Source organism: Amyelois transitella, chromosome 5 (assembly GCF_032362555.1).
Source record: "Amyelois transitella isolate CPQ chromosome 5, ilAmyTran1.1, whole genome shotgun sequence".
NCBI classification, from domain to species: Eukaryota; Metazoa; Arthropoda; class Insecta; order Lepidoptera; family Pyralidae; genus Amyelois; species Amyelois transitella.
The window spans coordinates 8,600,584-8,622,492 of record NC_083508.1 but is presented as its reverse complement, the minus strand read 5'-3'; the positions used below and the strand labels follow the sequence as shown (position 1 = coordinate 8,622,492).

General features: G+C 36.0%; 2 protein-coding genes across 7 annotated transcripts in view; one reads left to right on the top strand and one right to left on the bottom strand.

The window, feature by feature from the left end:
* Nucleotides 1-12,636, top strand: part of LOC106131846 (uncharacterized) — a 29,938-nt gene extending 17,302 nt beyond the window's left edge. The window contains exon 4 of the mRNA XM_013331075.2: nucleotides 12,474-12,636. Coding sequence (XP_013186529.2) covers nucleotides 12,474-12,636 — 163 coding nt within the window. The remainder of the gene's footprint in view (nucleotides 1-12,473) is intronic.
* The window catches only part of LOC106131844 (RNA-binding protein Musashi homolog Rbp6), a 476,408-nt gene that overhangs the window by 172,908 nt on the left and 281,591 nt on the right, over nucleotides 1-21,909 (bottom strand). For all 6 annotated transcript variants that reach the window (XM_013331071.2, XM_013331072.2, XM_060944334.1 and 3 more), the window contains one exon: nucleotides 16,622-16,714. In XM_013331071.2, the coding sequence (XP_013186525.1) occupies nucleotides 16,622-16,714 (93 nt within the window). The remainder of the gene's footprint in view (nucleotides 1-16,621; nucleotides 16,715-21,909) is intronic.

Sequence of the window (21,909 nt, the reverse complement as noted above, 5' to 3'; positions counted from 1 at the left end):
TAATTTATTCCGCAGAGAGCCAAATTAAATATAAAACGTCGTTGCGGTGTATCACTGTTAGTGACTGTGATAAATGAAGCCATTAGTAAGGCGAGCCGTACTTTTTTGGTTCATCCGGCAGCGTCGACGGGCCGGGGGTTGTGGCGAGTGGAGTTTGTGGACAATTTCATTAGAAAACGTTATAAGTGTGTTGTCGGGTGACGGGTGACGGGGTGACGGCCGGGTGGCGGGTGGAATTACAAGCGACGCGATAAATTTCGTCGCCTCGCGACATTAGGCCCGCGGCGTGAGGACGGCCGACACCACGCGACCACTAAATAGTAAAAGTGCCGGAGGGGTAAGCAAATATACTTTAGTACAATTATCAATTTTAAATACCTATAACATAAATTGTAACAGTAAATTTTATTATATAAGCAAATAAAGCATAAACAGTACTTACACATTCAATTACAAAAAGCGTTCCCATTTCAAGGTTCGTATCATATCACGTTTATTTATCAATAATTATTTTCTAATATAAGTTAGTTTGAATGCTAACTAATACAGTTTTACACAAATGTGTTAAAGTTTCACTAGCTTTCGAATATAGAGACTTTCTAAAATCCCTTGCCTAATGCGTCTGATCGGATCCTGCGTTGATCCTTGCACAAATTAAAAGGAGGAGCGTCCGCTAGAAACTATAAAAACGTCGTATAAATCTTAGGAACAGCCGACGTGTGGACTGCAGAGCTTTATCAAGACCCGCTGTTATTTGTGTTCCGCGCTTTACAGGTGCTCGCCCGATATTGATCGTCGATAGAACCTTTTGTTTTTTAGTTATAATATATTATGTGTATTTAGTAAGTGAAATTTTTATATTTTAAAAAAGAAGTAAGGTATCTCAGGAGATTGGCTGGTCACCAGTTTCAGTGTCTGAATCTCAATGCTATTGCTATGCTTGCCAGCTGTATGTACGTGTCTTCTTTTGCCCGTGTTGTAGGTTGCTGTCTACCCCGTAAGGTATAAAAACGTTTGTAGGAAAAAAAAGCATGTGTGTTTTTCAACCAGGTTGTTAGACTCGGGCAACAATAAACCCAAAATGTAAGTTCTATTTAGTTTCCACTTCCGATACTCTTAGTCTACTGAAAATTATTCAAAGGTGTCATATATGGTATTGCATTTCCCTCAGAAGTATTGTCAGATTCCATGCCTATGCTTAAATTGACATGAACGATGTCACAGTGACTTGAACATATTTTAGAAATGAGAGGAAAACGATAATATAAACATTATTTAAAGCGTAAAGAGGTGACAATAAAGTTTTTATTTAACTGTGAAGGCGATATGTGTTCATTATTCATAAGAATCGAAATAGTAAAAATATTCTAATTGTACGTTTTATAGTGTAAGATATATTTATATCCGATTTACATGAAAGATGAAAGAACGGGACCTTGAAAGAAACGTATATATAATTAAATAAATGATGAAACATTCAATTTATTTTTTATTACTGTGATGAACTTTACTGCATTATTTGGTTTTATACCAACTGAACGGAGAAAATAGTGTTACTCATCCGATTGGTTCGGGCAAATATCCCTCTCCTGTCCCATTAATTAATTCATTATATGGCAGGGTTGCCAGATTATAGGTACAATTATTTTTTAAGTGCTATGTTCATACATTGCAAGAGAACAAAGAAAATTATTAAGAAAACGTTTCTAGCACTGCTTCGTTTTAAATACCCTCGTAAAATCAAACTGGCACATGCCGTTAGGTTAATAAAAAAGAAAATAAAAACGGCGACTTCATCTTAACTAACTGGAGACAGATAAAATTTAAAAGAAATCAAGAAGCGTCTTTATACTCCCCTAGAGTTGTGGTTGCTATGACATTATTCAATTCATAGTGTGCGAGTTGAACAGACATATTGACAGCTATATAGCTTACATTACTATATAGGTATAATGTTGTGATAGAAAATGTAATGCCGATTTACAAAATGCTTAAAATTCGTAACTGAAACCTTTTCATATTTTATTCAGCTCTTAAAAATATTATTTATTTACCACATTTTTTTGTAACTGTTCAGCTTAGATTTATAATTTTGTAATCATTATTGTTTGTTTATTGAAGTTTAGCAACTTTACTGCTTCGTCGCTTTTCTCTGCTCTTAATCAGTTGAAATCTTACATACCTATATTATTGTATTATTATTAAAGCATATAAATGAACGTTTTAAAAAAACTAGCAAACGCGAATTCAAAATCAAGAGTTTTTACCACTATCAACTTTAAAACAAAAAAAAAATAACATCAAAGTCCTGATTCACAACCTCGAGCACTCGCCCATTGTGAAACGCCTTGAAGGAGCGGTCGCTATAAAGACCATAAGAGGCTAGAAGCTAAAAAACAAAGTGGATGGGAATGAACATTAAACAGGAGAACTTAAGAGCGTTTTCATTAAGCAACAACGTTGCATGTTTGCAAGCTACGATTACTTGGGAAAAACTAATTACGGGTGACAAGACTGCAAGAACCTGGTGCGATGCCGCTTAAGTTCAAATATTTTCACAATTAACGGTGTCAGGTAGGTACAAATTAAACGTTCTATTGTATCTAATAAAGAAGGGAAATCTAATTTTAGTTGATGTAAGTTTGTAGCTTTTGTTAATGAAATAATGACTTTTTAAATCATTCTGTGCTCATAATCATTCTACTTCTCTTCCCACACTGACTGCACAAGTCAATCAAACGCCAAAGACTAATAAAATAGGACGCTATTTGAAGATCATAGATTTTACATTCTCTCTGGTTTCTGATGAAAAAGATTTAATCAGTGATTTCATCCATCATTAAGCCAAATAGCTGAACGTGGCCATTCAGTCTTTTCAAGACTGTTGGCTCTGTCTACCCCGCAAGGGATATAGACGTGATCATATGTATGTATGTATGTATTTCATCCATCAAATCTACTTCTTTTCTACCTTCATTAAAATACACGAAAACGTAGACCGACGTAACCTAGACGTGCTTACAATTACCACGACAAGGAAATAAGACGGTATAAATCTCGCATACCCCAACAACGATGATCGCGTAACAGCACTAACATCAAGTAAAAATGCCGTGTTCAAATTAATTAAGGCCTTACATTGTTAGCATAATAAAATTGCATGTTTGATACGTGTTAAAACCCCAGCGATCAAAGATAATGACGTCGCTTCAGCTCCGTATGAATGAAGGGAGTGAGCGTAGTGACAACCGAGGATTAGATTGAATATATGATATATTTTTTTAATTATAAGTCCCTTGGAATTTTTTTATTTTGTTCTTTGCGCTTTCACTTCTAGTACTGGGACATTGAAATTTGACATTATATTTTCTATGTACTTAGAGCGATTTTTTTTTAGTTTCATAGAAAAGGAACAATATGGGATTTAAAGGCTCTAGGCACGAAATAACATTCACACAACATTGGTGAGCCTTGGCCTAGCCAAGCAAATCTTCAAACCACCTCTTTCCTTGGCCATACCCCTCCAGCTTTGATTCTACTCCGAGTGGACACGTGTCGTGTTGTACTCTATCTATCTAACCACGTATAGCTAGTACTTTTACTATTAATAAAGAGTAACCTTTAGATTAACCTTTATTAAATCAAAAACTCCTTTTGCTAACTCTTCGCACATTTTTAATTATTTAAACATCACACCAATTTTTGCACTGGAAAAGAACATGAAATTCAGCAAAATGATACAGGTTAATCGAATGAGCACACGTGACAAAAAGCTAACCTGAACCTAAAAAGCGACTCCAAAAGCAATCCGATTCCCACGCTTGGCAATGGATAAACTCGAACAAAAATGAAGGAAGGGCAAGAATTATGGCGTTATGTAAACATTACACGGTCCTCTTCTATGTTTACCCGTTCCGATATGGCTCACTGTGTTTACTACAATGTTATAACATTGTTTCAGAGCACCGCTGTAGTTCACTTTGTTAGCTTTTATTAGTATGCCTTTGATATCTGTAAGTGTCGTAGTTTTTATGGCGGCACCCGCTGAGCTGCTGCCTAATCATTTTATATTACGGAAGCGAGATTTCTTTCCAGGAGATTGTTTCGAGATGTACTTTAAGACAGTGTTTTTCTTGATATTTAAGATGAGGGATATAATGATTTGTTTGAAAGTGGACTAGAAATGAAAAATAGAGCGTTACACTACCTCTATCTTTCCTTGAAAATACTGTAGGTAAACATCATTGATTTAGCATGAAAGTAACTTGTTTTAAGGGATATTTCTCGTAATATACAAGCTGAAAAAAAAATTATGTCGATTCCTTCATTAAGCGTAACGCTGAGCATGGCCTTATTGTCTAGTCGAGATTGTTGGCTCTATCTGTCTCATAAGGGATAAAGATATGATTACATGTATGTATGTGTATAAAAATATACATTACATTTCTTACTAACATCAATACTTGACAATTCACCGTCAATGACAGCAAATTTCGTTATGTGATTTATCATCGCATAAATACTACGAGAAATGATTATGACGTAACACAATCTCGAAATATATCATGACAAGAATTGGCTGCCCCAGAAGGCAATTCTAAGGGTCTTATTGACATGCATTACGAACTGCTACGTGGCCCATCGCCATTCAGAGCGACACCAACGATTCGCACGAAAATATTTATTGCTCAAAGCAATTAGATTTTTACAGCTCTAAACCTAATGCAAAGGGAAGTTTTTACAAAGATACATTATCTAATTTCACTGAGCGGATAACAGTAAACCACGTTTTATTACAACGACGTTGATGAAAGTAGGCCTTTTATTGATTTTAAGAACATTTAAGAGTATTTAAAGGCTTCGTGTTGAACATAAAAAGTTTAGGGTCCGTATTTGATAGAAACAATTTTGAGGGGCAGCTATTGTGCAGCAGAATCCAAGAGAAAGAATACTCCCAAATCACGTTTAATCAATGAACCAGAAATTTCATTGACTGCGATGTAATAAAAAAGTAATGTTTATCTAAATTACGAGTAAATACTGTGAATTCTTGATCGTGAAATGTTTGAGCAACCTTGAAAACAAAAGAAAAGAACGCTAAAAATACAAAAAGTTACCACAGAAATAAAACGATTTATGGTTAAGAAAGACGAATGAATACCAGTATATTATGAGCACTATGCCTCAGGGCCCAACCCGTCCTTTCTAAAAGGACGTATATACATTTGAATAAAATTTTATTCGTCCGACTTACAAAGATCGTAAAAAGTTACATACGCGTTGGATTCGAAATCATATTATGAGTTTTCAACATGTATGAATGCAACCAGGTCTCGTATTCCTCTATATTGAATCCCGTGCATCTCCGCTTTCAATCTTGTTCTATACTTGATGTTTCGAAATATCGCACAGATGAGATGATATAGGAACACATGTTGCGCGCCGTATGAGACCTACGTCTGCAATAATTCAAAAATGAGTTAAGCTCCAACTTGATGGTCGGTTCATTGCAGTTTATTTATTGGCAGTTTTGATTTATGACCTTTTGTATTATATCGATACGTGGTTTACCGTTTCATGAGTTTGGTCTCGGGTGAGCTCTGTTTTTCGAACTTTTCTGTATGTGAAATTTGTTGGATTCGATACATTTACGATATTTGTTCTAGCGTATTGTTGCAATAAATTTTGATATCAATATCGTTATCCGTATTTCACAGTGTCGGTATAATACGCTACATTAAATTTGAAAAGAACAGTTTATAAAAAAAAATACGACATGGACTAATTTAACTTTAGAACACCTAAAATCTATACTGACGTTGTCGAAGTAAGTGCAACCGAACTGAATGAATATAAAAAAAAGCCTCGTACTGGGCTACCAAAAATCTTCTTTGTGGTAACCTTTTCCTACATTTTCCGTGGGCTATCAAAAATATCTATGAGAAATAAACAAAACAAAATAAAATAGGTTTAAGCCAAGAATTCACTAGCCGTAATGAGTAGGTATATCATTATCAATTACACACATCGTGTTAAATTTCCCTGTATAATTAAATGTAGGACGGCTTCAAAGGTATTATAATAAGAGCTAGTCTACCCCGCGTGGTCTTGTGAGTAATTCTATTAATCTTAACATTACCATGGGACTAGGCGGCACCATTTGATCTAAGCGCAGAGACCCGCAAGCTTACTTATAATGTTACATATTAATGCCGCTAATGAATAATTATTTTATGATACGCCACTTTTGCCAGTTTTAATTAAAAATACCCGTTTGCTGGCAAATGCACGAGAAGTAGTAAATAAATCTTATATTAAGCTTTAAATGATATTGAAAGGGTGTTTTATTCTTTTTTTTCAGAGTAAAACTAAGTTTTAGTTTTAGTAATTTTCGGTTTCTACCTATACGTCTTTTTATAAAGTTCATATAGAGTTCAATCATATGGTAAACCAATGACAATTTACTTATATAGGTATATATATGTAAGTAATATTTTCTAAAAACAAGTTTTATCCAATTTTCTTTGCATGCAACATACAACTATATCTTGTTTCGTGTTTAACTCAGGATAACTACTGTCGGCAAGGATATTGCTTGTAGAATATTATAATCCAGGCCATAAATACACGAAAGTTACTTTAAAAATATGGAGTTTATTTCAAAAGTAAGCCACGAATGACAAATACTTCTGAATTATTTTTGCCTTCCTTGAACAAATCCTTGTTTAAAGGTATTTAGGTATTATTTCGTACCGGTATTAAGGTAAATTTATTTTTCGTATTCGTTGTTTATTAATGTCATAAAAATGTTAAAAAACCTTGAACTACTGGATATAGGTAAGATGTATCCAGTGGTGTAGATGATTTTTTTTTTGTTAAGCTGAAGTGAATCGAACAAAACAAGGAAGACACGCTATGGACTTAAGTTGACCCAAAAGAAAACATTCAATACCCCGACTTAGCAACCCGCGTCATACATTGTTGCAGCCGTCGGACCCTCCAATCGCAAGCCCTGGGTAAAGGCTGATGTACGCACGTACTTACACATTGGGCAAATGCTGGCTATAATACTGGGCCAGTACGTTGGGCTAGCATGATGATCCAGCACCTATTTAATTCTTTGAAGTTTTATTTTGTTACAAACTTATCTGTCGGGCAACTTTTTAGAAACAATACGAGTAACTTGTGAATTAGAGATACTATTTACTTGCCACTTATTGAAACCAATTGAGTACCTAGTTCTGGGTGCATTTATATTATATACAAAGTTACTTGCAAGAGTATTGTGCCGCTTTAGTAGTTAAGCTAGCAGCCAACTTACGCCTACGCCTTCCTTACTGGACCAATGTAAACAAATGTCTTAACAGTCACGACACATCCATTTGTACCCAAATTCGGCCGAACCCACCCGCACACCCGAATAATCCACCGAGGGCCATTCTCCGTTCTCGTTTGTTGAAACGCCAAATCGCAGAGCATTATTCTAATTCGCTTCGCGATAGCTTTCGAAGAAGCTATTTATTCGCGCCCTAAGCTCAATTCGTGACGCCTAGTATAAATTATGGATTGCAATATTTGAAATAATTTGGTATGTATTTTGTTATAGGATTAAAATGAAAATAATAAATATATTTTTTATCACATAACATCTAAACTTCATTGCTACGGGATCTCTGACAGTTTACATCACGAGTATACGCGATAATGTTTTGTGTTATAATTTATTTGCAAATAAAATCACAATCGCTTCCCAGGTTTCAACAGTGGCAGCACTTACAATAAATTACACGAGTGAAAGGAAATAACTTTTCTTATATATCATGATATAATGCCAGGAGCACATGTGGCAATCTTTATTCAACGAAAGTGGCGTAGAAGTAAAAGATATTTTAGATATAAAAACACATGCCATCACATGCTAATAAAGTCAGGCAATATCGGAAAGGTATTTGTATGAACGGTTTCCCAAGGAGGCCAAAAAAGGGACATAAAATGAAAGAAACGAAAGTGGAAATATGGCTAAGTCATGTTTTATTTACTGCATACAATTGGACCTTTATCACGACTTGTATCGAGTTAGAGTGTTTGGTAGTACCCATTTAGGGAAATGGTTGAAGTGAACATTGTAACACATTTGTCGTATATTTAAAGCCAAATTTTAGAGAAAATTAACAAAAATATCTCAAATTTCAAGCAAAACTGGAGTCTCTTTTTATAATATTTATCGAATATAATAGAAATCGATTATTATAAAAATGGAATAAAGAAATAACAAACAAATGAAACCCACGCAAGTTTTGGTATTTTAAAATCAGTTTGTATCCTACAATCACAATGTAATACAATCCATTTCATATACTTTCTCGTTGTACGTACCTACTCTTTGGTTGATGCTTGCACAACAGAACAATTTAGGGAGCCTCAGCTGAGCGAAATTGCACATCGCATTGTGGGAAACGTGGGGCAAAATAAAATTAGAGTACACCGAAAACATGTTTGCATTGGAAATATTACTAGCGGCCCTTCCAGCCGTACTGACGGCAATATTCAGTCAGCACTCGACAACATCTTTTTGATATTCGCCAAGCAGTGAAACAAACGTTGAATGCATAAGATTTACGTGAGCGGTTCGAGGTTCTTTCTGGGTTAAAAATAAACCCCCGAGCAAGTCGAGCGAAACAAGGAAATAAAGCGCTCGTAGGCAAGACTAAAGACGCCAAAGCGTTCTATCGGTAAGGCTCAATAATTGGATTCGAAGGAAAGGAATTTTAGCGAAAAAAATGTTCGACAATTTGTCAGTCAGCTAGGCGGGGGATCTCGACGACATGATCGTGCTTCATCATCGTTTTTTCGTCAAAGTGCCTGCCCCTGCCCCGCACGGCCGATTGGGAATTTTTATTACTCGCCGTGGATACATTCTGTGTATACTTAGTGAACTTTTCTCAAAAGAACTTTAATTATTTAAGTCCAAAATCGAAGCTTTATTATTTCGCACACGTTTAGTTTTGTTTTTTTAAGGATTGCTTAAATATAGTGTAATGACATATGGACAAAGTGAACAACGGTGTGTTGTATTGACTTAGTCACAAGTTTCTATAAATATAATTAAGACCTCTAAAAGAAAGTTAGTCTAAGTTATTCTCAATTTTAATTAAATCAATTTAACATGATTGCAATAAAACAAATCGTACATCTTTACTACACAATAAACTTAAAGCAATGCATCATTCAAAAAAGCTTTACAAGACACAATTAACAAATTCGGAGATAAGTGAATCGGCAGTCTTCGCGTGTGTAAAATACCTTATCGCCTTGGGAATTCGTGAGGAGTTACCGAACTCCTATATTTATAAGAGGGAACGGGAAATAAACAAACTGAATGGATGGAAAAAAAGAGCGTACGGTCGCGCTGTAGATCTCTTTGATTGTGAAAAATGCCGCGGCGCACCTTGAATTATTTGACAGTTTGAATTGTCACAACCCATTTCTGTTGCTAGTTTCCTGTTTTCTCCATCATGTCAGTAGATAATGTGCGGAAAATAAAACAAACAAATATGTTACAGTTAAAGCACTTTACAAATTACCAAAAAAATATTATGTAAGTACAAATCACATGCAGAGATTATTGATGCCAGAGATTATTGTAATTGTCAGTTGAAAAGTTGTTATAAAATAGTATCTATCGTAAATTGACAAGCCAGTAGAATACAGAACAACGTTTGTACCTACTATATTTATTTCATCGGAAGGACAAAACTAAGCGGATCAAGGTGCGTATCAAAAGATCTCATCCGAGTGAAATATTACCTTTCACGTGCAATTTGTTCGGGTGAGTGTCGGCGCGTCTCGTCCAATCAGCGCCGCCGTTTGCCTGAACGCCTAATTATGTTTACCGTGTCCCTTCGCAGTGTGCCGCGTAGATTCATCTCTAAAATTCATCCCAACCTCTAATACACTTAAAAGCCGTAAAATCTGATTACTTTTATCAAATATCTTATAGTTTAAAGACTTTTATTTCACTCTGTTCCTAACATGATGAAGAAAAATATCAAATAACCAAGTAATTTGTTAAGCAACGTAACCATAATAAATAACATCAGTTTAGTACGCTGCAGCTGTATGTATGTACCGGAATCTGTGTAACGGTTATCCTCAGAGGAAGGCCACGCACGATCCATTAATTACTACCGCAGCGCTCCGCGTGAGACGTCAACCTTCCTATCAAACCCCCCTCGCCCCCTCACGCCCACCATTTCCCAGCAAGCGCATACGCCACCCCACTAACTGCCTAAATCCCAACACCGATCTTTTCTCAGCGTTTTTTCACAAAGCCGTCATAAAATAAATGAATTAGCATACCTAATTGTCCCTGGAAACGAGAATAAAAAAATGAAGAGACCCTTCGCAGAATCCGGACGGATTTCTTCAGGCAATAAAATTTTTGGAATAATTTAACGGAGCAATCCATGTGGATTGGAAAGCAAAGCTTGGTATTAAAAGAAGAAGTCTAGGTGAAAAAAAAGAATTAATAATTAAAAAATACGGAATTTCGGAACTAAAACAAGTAATAATTATGCCACTTTTAAATCAGCTTTGCAAGAAAGTCCGCTGAGCCGACTTAGAGTACGTAGTCACACACGCGTGAAACGAACCTCTTTCGATTCTCAAGAAGCTTTTGAATAAGTCTCGACGCCTTATTGTGAGCTCATTGAAATGCTAACGTTGATTTTCTCATTTTAAACCCATTTTACTGAGAAGTGTAGATATATTATATTATGCTTCATTGATTACAAAAACAAACTCAATTTCTCGCTATTGCCTTTTCGCGTTCATAACAATAAGAGTTATTAAAACCAATAACGTCAATAAATTTTGTAACTATTTTGTCATGAAACGTTATAATAATTAACAAAATTTTGTTTCTCTTTACAGGTTGAAAATTATGTTGTCTGTCGAAAATGATCGGCTTATATCGCCCCATCGGCTCGAACATTGTAACAGGATCAATGAATTGATGCGTGAATCTCACTTATAGAATATCAATTGAGTTTATGAAGCACCAAAAACGATGTCCAGTCCGCCGGCGAAATTATTGGAAACGATTGTCGAAATAATTAAGTACATTCAGTAGCAATTCTACATTAAACTTTGCACAGTAAGAGGCGGTCAAAAAGAAAAATATGGTATCGATTGGGGGTCTCGCATTTCTTTTTGGATTTCCCCTCTTATGTGTTTGAGTGCTCGAACATAGCCTCTGGCGTCGACAATTACGAAGAACAGAGTACTAGACGGCTAATACAAATCGCAAGCCCGGGGGTACGTTTATCCGTACCTAGCTTGCCCCTCCTACACCTCTTACCGAGAAAACTATTACATCATTGCTAGGATTTTATTTCTTCAAAGAAAAATAAACCTGAATGTCACCGTAATAAAAGTGTATTTTGTTTCAACAGACTTTGCAAATATTTCTATGCTATGTCCATCATTTTGTCTCGGCGGATAGCTGAGCGAGGATTGTGATATTGTTTCCGAGTTCATGCATTCGTCGTTGTGTCTGTCAAATTACTTCAAGATCGCCTGTTTATTTATGTTATTCTTCTAATATTTTTAAATAAATTTCTACTTTAAATAGTAGTGTATACGTTATTTCAATGTGTTCTTATGCTTTCAAACGAAGCCATTATTTAATCTATCGAATTAATCAGTATCTTAGTTGTTGTCCACAAAGAAGTCTTGTCTTATGTATTGTCATTTTTCCTTCAACCAACCTATTCATACTAATCCTTACATTTAATAACTAACCACAGTCATCAGTTCAAAGAAAAGAAATTTAAAAGTACCTACTTCCGCATTTGAAAGCTAAAGTTGTAAAAAAGAAACTTGTCCCTCTGAATAAGTGTTAGAGCACTAAGAATAACTGCAAGAGTGCTCCTTCAGGAGTAATAACGTGGTCCTCTTAAACCATTCGGGGCATAATTAGTTCTCCATTAGGCTAATTTATTGGCACTTCGCAAGCCGCTTCAATACAAACAAAAAGTCAGCTCTCAATTCGGGAATTCGTGTTCGTAATTTTATAAACGTGCCATTTACCTTCTGTGCTTCCGGAGTGCATCTAAATGCTGCATTTTTCCGGTTCTACGACAAATTTGTACGATAGTTGAAAAAGTTTTTTACTTAGCTATCGGACAAACAAATAATTAATTCTCTTTGGTTTTGCTTGTTTAGTTTTGAATTAATAATTGCTTTGTTGTGTTAACAGTTTCAGAAATATTTTTTTATAAACACATTTTGGCAAAATGCAGCATTGTTGTTAACCCTCATTAAATATTACATATGTTAGACCAATCTTTGATTCCGAAGCTGAAGAGTTGTTAAGTAACAAATTACAAGCCGCACCACTCGTGTCGCTTGTAGTGAGCCAGTGCCTTCGATCAGCCGTCAGCGCATAACCAAATTAGAGCAATTTAAGTCAGGAAATTGGAAACGCTATCGGGCGCTCACTGCACCGTTGCAACGAACGCCACCGCACTGGTATTTCAGACATCCACCGTTTCGGCAGCCCTGGCTAATGTCGGAACAATGCACGAATCTGGACAGCCAGATCCGACCGGCTCCGAAGATAAACGACAACCGTAGAGCGTTGTAACAACTGATTGATATACGGCCTTCGATGATATCTACCTAGAGCCAAATTCCAAACCCGCTTCAGTCACAGTTGGAGTACTGTTGACAGCAACGATGTTTAGATAGCAGTAAGAGTTAACGTATCGGCTGGTTTGTTTATCGTTTATCTACTGGATAATCCCCTTTTCGAGTTGTTATTGTACAGAAGATAACTGTATTGCTGTGTATGAACGGGATAAAGTGGTGATAATATCAATGTACTATGAGGTTGCTACTGAATTGCTGATTTCGATGTTAACAAGGATTCACAATGATGTATCATTTTACTAGAATTAGATATCTATCTTTATTACAAAACCATTCAATTCGAATACCATGTTCTAACTGTTGATTTAAGCATTTCAAACTTCTCAATTCCACCGCAGTTGCAGTCACGATGGTCGATACAAGTTTGGTGTACGTTAAGATAATAACAAGTAATCATGCAAGCTCCTATGAATTTCAACACACTTGCGTAAGTTATCGATAGAGAACAAGACGGTCAGAGTTTGGACTTGCTCGATGACTAAACAATAGCGAATCAAGCATGCAACGGAACTTCTCAAAGACACCCTCTTATGCGTGCGACGCCAGCGCTTAGCTCGCTAACTTTATATTGGTTAGGAAACTTCATCGTTAGCTAACGGGAAGCCTTGTTCCACTAATATAAGGCATCAGATTGCAAGAAAGCACAGTTGGTATTATTAATTCATACCCAACTTTAGCAGATCGGAAATCAATTGCACAAAGGAAACTATTCAACTCGATCAGACTGGGCTATCGCTATCGCGGCTAATGTCATGATATGTTGTACGTACAACAATAATATATCATATTCAAAAGCGTTATTTTACTTAAAAAGAATAACAAACACGTCACGGAAAATTCTTCGGATCAAGTAGGTATGTCGCTTAAATCGATATTGACAGACAAAGTCACAACGCACGATGTAAAAAAAGCCAACCCGTTATTTAAGCACAACATAATGTGAACTGTAGTTCAAAGAGTTAAAATCGAATTTAGAAATACAAGAATTGTGTTGAACAACACTTAATCGGTATTGTACAGCGATTACACCGGTCGTTCGACTAATTAATTTTTAAGTCAGCATCCCGAAGCCAGCGTGGAGTCCCAATGAATTCGTTTGCGATTTACATATTATATAAGGGGTTCGCTTTCTTGATTTCAAATTTAGAATTATAATTTATTAGAATTTATTAGGAAATTCTGATGAAAATTAATTCTTTAACATATAGTAATATTTTACGCGAAAATTTTAAACTGCACTGTTTATTTTCAGTACGTAATAGTGATGTACCTGTATTGCATTTTCAAAAATGATATAATGAAACTTCCTAACGGATGATATTTATTATACTAATAAAACTTGTTTTACGCAAATTCCTGCAAAGAGTTTTTATAGCCAAGCAGATTTCGTAAATTACCCTCACCTTTAAAATGCTTCTGAAAATATACGCCGGAAGTTATTTCGTGTACGTTGTTGTTTTAGATTAAGCGTTGCGAAATTAACTCAGTGCAATCCGTTTCTTTTTACACAACAGCTGCGCAGATTAAACTAAAGGCACGTTATCTCCATAACTCTTTACTCCTGCATGGCCACTTAAAACTTCCGAATGCTTCGGAAGAATGCTCTCACAAGTAGCGAATCGGTATTCTACATGCGATACCAAGCAGTGTCATGACGAACGAAATTTGCGCAGACCGTTCGGGCCATAAATCCGCACGTTGCCTAAATCCTGAAAGGGCACTGTCGAGCTGCTTTCATCAGAAAATTCTCCATTATCTGAAGGAAATCGTTACCGGGGTTGCTCGCCCACCCTCGGCCGACCCGGCGGGCTTTCATTTAGGGCCTTGCGTGTACGCGTCTCGCGGCCTTTGCTTCAGGTGGGTACAGTCATTGTATTCGGTATTTAAGTGGCTCATTTGATATTCTGAGACGGTTTTCATTTGGAAAGCTCGCACGTAGGGAGAGCCGGGTATCGAGACATCGAAGTCACGGATCGGAGACACGCACACACGTAAGGAACCCGTGTTTGTGCACGGCTATGACAACAGTGAGTATGAATGTGACGGGTCGTGACGAGCCCCGCCGTCTATGGCGCACATGAGCTCACACACACGTACGCACCGCGGATTGCGTCGAGTTTGCGCAATGTTTATCCACAAATACACTAATGAAGGCACCTACAAAAGCGACTAGATTGTTAATTAAACTTGCTCAAAATGTGACACCCTTACGAAATGATGCCAGCCGGGAGCACAGTGCACGGCTTCAATGTTATTGAATTAATTTGTAATCAGAATTCTCGGTGTGCGTTCTTGGATGTAATAATGGTATCCCATAATTTATTTCTATCCCTGATTATACTATGAACGCTTGTTTGGTACCTATATGGCATTGTTTCTACGCAAAGCTATTGCATGATTGCCGTGTTACGGTCCATTGCTTTCGGGCAGCGTGTTGGTAATCTAAATTGCCTGCCTCATTATATTTTAGAGTTTATTTATATAGCACACAATTTGGATAATAATTCAACTGAAATAGTTTAATAAAACCTTCATCACGAAAATTGCAAACATTGATGGCGCCTCGTGTATTTAATTAGAGTGATCGCGGTTACACATTATTACTTAGACACAAAAGTAATTCAAAAGACCCCGTCATTAGGCTGCCGACCAAAAGGAACAACCATTGCTTTAATCATTATTCTTAAAGACTCTTCATTAAATTCCTTTTATCTCTCCCGGGATATTTCCTTCGCTCGGCATCAATCACATTCACTCCGAAAAACTCGTTGGCTTTATTCTAAACTCTCATAATAGGTAATAAAGGTTTTGATCGTCTCGAGCGGCTGGCGGGCGCCGATTACTTTGAGAAGGCACAATGATTCCGGCTGGAGCCAATGTTGAATTCTGAAAAGTTCCTTAGTCCCGATCCACGCTAGATACGGGGCTAATTACGAGGAAACTTTTGTAGATAGACACCTGCGCTGAGCCGCCGCGGCCAGACAAAGACCAAGTTATCGCAGACTTACAGGCCTGGACACCTTGCCATAGGAATGGTTACTTTAACTCCTCTCATAACGGTTCTCTTTTGCTTGTGACAGTTCAAAAATTTTGCGATAGATCAACGCTAAGAGGATCCTCATTCAATGCTCAACGACGATAATGAGGCGACTAAATTATTTTCTTCATTTTAGATTTCATAAAACTTAAATAATATAATAAACTTGTGATTCTTCAATCACAAGTTATAAATTCTAACATTAATTAGTTTAATTTCCATCACAACAAAGTAAACCGAATAAATGATCATAACACAGTTTGCAAGTTTGACCGAAACGCCAAATTTTGGGGGTAACATGTTTAATATTATGTGCACGAAATGATTTAACCGCGGGAGAATTAGCGTTGCCTAATAACAAATGGGACATGACAGCGCAAATTCAGTACACTTTTCTGGAAAGTTGGTTGTAAATTAAATTTCACGCGAAGTTACGGCAACTCGGCTCAACTCCGCTCAACGTTGACATGTTGCGCACAACATTACGGTAGAACGATAGGTGAATACTTGGCATGATCAATATATTTTTTATGTACACAGCGGTAGTGTGCCTGCTTCTGAAACAAGGGGTTTGAATCCCGACCAGGGCATGTCAAAAAAAAAACAAAACTGTTTTTCATTCTTAAATTTTTAACTCTATGAACTCTATAAAAAATAGTAAAGTTAAACTTGTAACAAAAGTCATAAACTTTATTTAGAGCTAGATCAATCTATGTGATCTGTCACAACTTTATGTATAGGTATTCCAAACATATTATTAAATGGAATACATTAAATACCCGAGATCTACAAGCCTAATTACGAATGCTCAAATTCGTTTGTAGTTACTTCGCTATTTAGAAAAATAAATGGTTTTATTAATAAGACACTTACCGGTCCAAACTGTTCGAAGTAATTTTTTACATCCTCAAGCGTTGTGGGTGCTGAGAGCCCTCCTACGAAGATTTTCTTTGTCCTGGTCACCATCTGTAAAAGAAGAAAGTCTTATAATATCTTAACACTTTAGGCCATCAAAAGAAAGAATTAAACTTATATGACAATTAGAATAATCATTATGAACATTCATAAAGGTACCACGTTAAAAAGAAGTATTGATTGCAGTTTTTTGTAGTTTACGTTATCATAGTGGCAAACTCAAAGACAGTTATTGATAGAAACATCAATTAAAAAAAAAACCATAAAAGTCTGCTTCATGAACAAGTCACATTACAGGTGATTTATTCAATGTATATTTTAACAATCAAAGCGTGGACGTTTAAAAGGGTTTTCATTATAATGTCAATATTGCCATCTCAAAGGATAGCTGTTTTCTTTCTGAATATTTATGCTGGCAATAACGAAGCAAAAAATGTAAGCGACAAGTTTACAAAAGCTGTCGAGGTTTTAAGGGGTGTCCTATCGGGGATACTCTATACTTACATTAAAGTCTCATTTTAGAATATTAATCACTTTTTATAATCGTGTGCTTCCCGGCACTTAATAAAGGGATCACTCCATATTTTTTCTTATGGATGTCTTAAAAATGTCTTCTTGTAGGCGATGGACTAGCACTATTTGAATCTCAATTAGTGAACGTGGCCGTTCAGTCTTTTCTTCGGGATTGTTGACTCTGTCTACCCCGCAAAGGATAAATACAGATAACATGTATATAACAACTTTTATCATTCTTTTTACTGTTTGATATATACATTTGGTAAGTAGGGGCAGTGTATTAAAATTATTAAATTCAAATTATGATTTTTATCTCTCTATGTAAAAATGGGCCTACAATATCTGGTACCTTTTTTTTTAAATTAATTGAATTAATATTTTGCCAAGATCAACTTTAATATGACAAGGACATTAATTCTTCAAAATGATTTACGAGGAATCGGCTTATTCACTTAGTGAAGTTAAACAGTGTCGTGTCGTGTATTTATGTCAGATATTGCGCATTCCTGTTTGATTAGCCACAATTAATTTCAATATACTCGTCTTCTCAGTTACACTGAAACCTTAGTAATTATAGCAGTATTATCTATGCCATTGTGCTGAATTTAATATGTTTCAATGTTACTTATATCTAATACAATTTCAGGATATATTATGATTTGTCAATTCAGTTATTAATTGTAGATATTACGCGTACAAAGCATTTAATATCGTATTGAATAACTAACTTTTCTTGAAGTTTTTAGAGAACTAGTATTAAATTAATTTATTTTTATGCGGTCTAGATTACAGTTTTAATAATAATAGATTTTGTAGTGAGTAGTCTAAGTTAACTTAGACATAAGATGCCCACATGAAACCTTTCAAGGCTTAAAGCACCCAATAAATATTATTACGGCTCTGAAAGGAATCCCTATTACTATGAGTGGCGAAAGATAATAGCTCTGCGGAAATTGAATAAAACAAGATTCGGTAACATCTAATGTAACTAATGTAAGTGAGTAAGAGGTTGGGAGTTGGGACGATTCAAACGAAATCACACTCAAATACGTAAATGATGAATAAGTGGCGTGGCCAGGGGGAGGGGAGCGGGGGAGGTCTACGTGTCCAAGTGGCTCCCCCTTCGTGGCCCTTTTCCCCGTAAATCCCGAGTGTGACAACATTTCCTGTTCGTCGTCTCATCGCTTTTCGTCCATTTAATTTTTCCCGTGCCTATTCATCGTACTTGCCTGCGATATTGGACTGAATTAAACTTTATAAGACAGATCGTTTTTTGATTAGACGTGAAAATTTAAAATATAAGAAAGGGTAGTAATGAAATCCCACTGAAGTTAAACGTTGACCAAAAGCTAGTTTTTCAGTATGTTTACTGTTGTGCCGAGTTTAGTAGTCTTTAAAATACGCACCTTTGATGAAACATATTAAAAACTACATACAAATTAAACAAACAAAATAATTTAATAAACTAATAACACACCATCGTTATGCAGAGATTTGCTACATAACTAATCCCAGTGAATTCGGTCGTATTAAAATCGCGGTACATTTCCGATAACGTGCGAACGGTCATAAACGAAGGTGTGAAGGGATGATATCCAATGTTTGTACACCTGACAAATACACTCGCATCGAAAATATGATTTTTCATTTACAGGATTTGATATAGGGACGTGAATTGTATTTATTATCATTATTTTGATGTCGATGTTTTGAGCGGCAACTTATATATTTCAAAGGTAAAGGCAGTTTAAATTTTAAAGCCATAACTTTATAAAATCGATATTCATAATTACCGCATAAAAAAAAACTAATTTGATTAACCGGCATTTATAAATGGGATTGTAACGGGTATCCTCTGGGAGCGAGTGTCAGGTTTACCTACCGCCACGTCAGGCGGAACTGTTGGCAATTACCTTAAATGTGGACAACGCAGTCCAGGCCGTGGGGAAAATTAATATTCACCGCATATCCAATTTTTGGCCGGGTCTAAATTGGAACACGCTACCTGTGATTGCCCGAATTAATCGTTGCTACGAATGAGTTCCCCGGCCAAATTGTTTGAACACTTGAATAATTTCATTCTCGATTCTTGTGTTTGCACATACGTCTATATTTTATTATTTAAATTTTATCTTATTTTGACTTGGTTATTTATATCCCCCTTAATCCCCCTAATCATGGCTCAACTTTACAAAATGTAAAATCACACACAAATATAATATATACATTTCCCGTGTCCATGACTGCAGGTGTTTTTTTTTTAATTCGGACAAAACGCTGGGTCTGGAACGAGTTCCAAGTGGCTCCTGATTCAGAATTGACCAAACGTTTGTACATTGTCGCTGCCAAACAACGTTAACCGCTCGCTCGTTAACGGACTCTGTTACTCGTACTTATTTTGTTGTGAAAAACACAACAATTTCATTTAGTCTGTCTTGACCGCTGGCGATGGAATACCAAATGGTGCCATATTATCTCTAACTACCGTACAAAAAGATAAAAAGTTAGGTGCGGCGAATAGTTTTTATGAAAGTATTACATAAGTAAACAAAAATAAAATTTTGCATTGAAATTTTACATATGTCGCCGCTAAGTTTGGGATAAAGACGTGATAAGATCTATGTATGTATCCAAATGTTTAAATTAATAAGAGTGATACGTATTTTTTATTTCTTGGTTCTTTGTGTTAGATAATATTACATTTTGCGCAACCGTAAATTGTGACACAATTTTTGTTGTCATAATTTTTGTGGCGTGGCAACATTTTGACACAGCGCAGTGGATGAAAACGTAAAAATTTTAGTGCATCGTGCACCCTGTAACTGGAAATATGAATTTGCCTTCGAGTCAACTAGGGTTATGGCCAGTAGTGATGGTAGCTAAACAAATTGGAAATAAAAAAAAACTTTATCTTAATTTTTTTTCAATTATTCAAATGTAAGATGTAATCATATACATTTTCAGAAACTACGTAATTATTATAGAATACATTATATTAATTAAATTTAATTTAATTCTATTATATCTATTTTTTACAATCCAATTGAAAACAATTCAAACGAATTTAGCTCTTTGTGAAAGAGCGAACATGCCTTTTATTGTGCTACTAACGGTAGGGACAATATTAATCAATTTTTACAGAGGGAAAATTTGTGAGGTTCGCACAAAGGTCGCTCGCCTCCCAACGCTGACGGTGCATTTCATTTTTGTTTGCCCACAGACTCTGGACGGCTCGTCTGCTCTTTGTCTTTCTGAATAAATGCGTATTTTGAAGCACCTATTTTTCATTAATACTTCACCCGCCAGGATTTTTACTCCCAAAATAAATCGGCGAGGCCCAGAGAATGCAAAATGGAATCGTACGATATTGTATTGGTGTTGTACGTTAGATAGAGTCATGTCAAATAACTTTTGAACTTTCTTACATACATATAATCACGACTATGTATATCCTTTCCGGGATAGATAGAGCCCACAGTCTTCAAAAGACTGATAGATAGATAGACTAAAGTTTCTACTATCAAATATAAGTACTTGTAAATTAATGCTAAAAAATAAGTAATGAAAAGTACCGATACTTTCGTTACATAATGTATTCCAAAAAGCATAATTCTCAATTGACTTTTCTATATCTCTATTTATAAGAACATACCAGTTGGTCAAAATAACTTCTAGCGATTTCTCCTTAATATTAATGGTTAAGGTAATTTTCACCGACTGAATTGATTAGCTGACCTCGGCCCAAAGCATTATGGTAATAGGGTAGAGATTTCAATTGGGAGTACGCAAATATGAGAGAGAGAGAAAGAAAGGGAGTTCATACACAAAATGCTTGAATATACTGTGGTCTAGACCTTACAGACAACAAACCATTTACGTCTCATTTATTCGCGGTTATATTTCTCATATTCGCTTGAGCGCAGTGAGCAATGAGCATTCCGCACAGATAGGGTGATCCCGTCTCGTGTGCCACCTTATCTACTTCACAGCTCATTAGCTTGTGCACAGCCTTAGACAGAGCCAAGTCATTTGTGACAATACAAGAATCGCACATAGCAGGTGATGATTCCTAAATTAAGGGATTTTGATTCGCACAATTCCCGTGTGAATAGGACTACTCCATCTCTCTTCTACGGATGTCGTTAAAGGCGACTAAGGGATAGGGTTATAAACTTGGCATTCCTCTTTTAGGCGATGGGTTAGCAACCTGTCATTGAATCTCAATTCTATCATTAAGCCAAACAGCTAAATGTGGCCTTTCAGTCTTCATGAACATTGGCTCTGTCTTCCCTGCAAGGGATGTAGACTTGATTATATGTATATTTGATTTGCACAATCTATACGCAAATTTTCTATGACAAAATAACATACGAGTATTTTGCGTCAGGTATTTCTCTTCCCCTGCAGATTGTAAAAGTCAATCAAGAGGAAGGCTTATAACTTAAATTTCTTCTCTTAGGCGATAAGCTTAAATTTGCCTGTCTCTTTTTGAAATCTAATTCCTATTATTAAGCGATACTACATAACTGAACGTAGCCTTTCAATCGTTTCGAGACTGTTGGCTCTGTTTGCACGGTAAAAGATACAGACAGTTCATACTAACAGAAATTATTAAAGAAATTTCAGTAGATGGCAAATAACTTTTTCAATTAGCATTTTGTAATACAATGAACATTGCCTATCTCATTGAAAAAATAATAAATAAACCAGTTATAGCATACAAACAACAA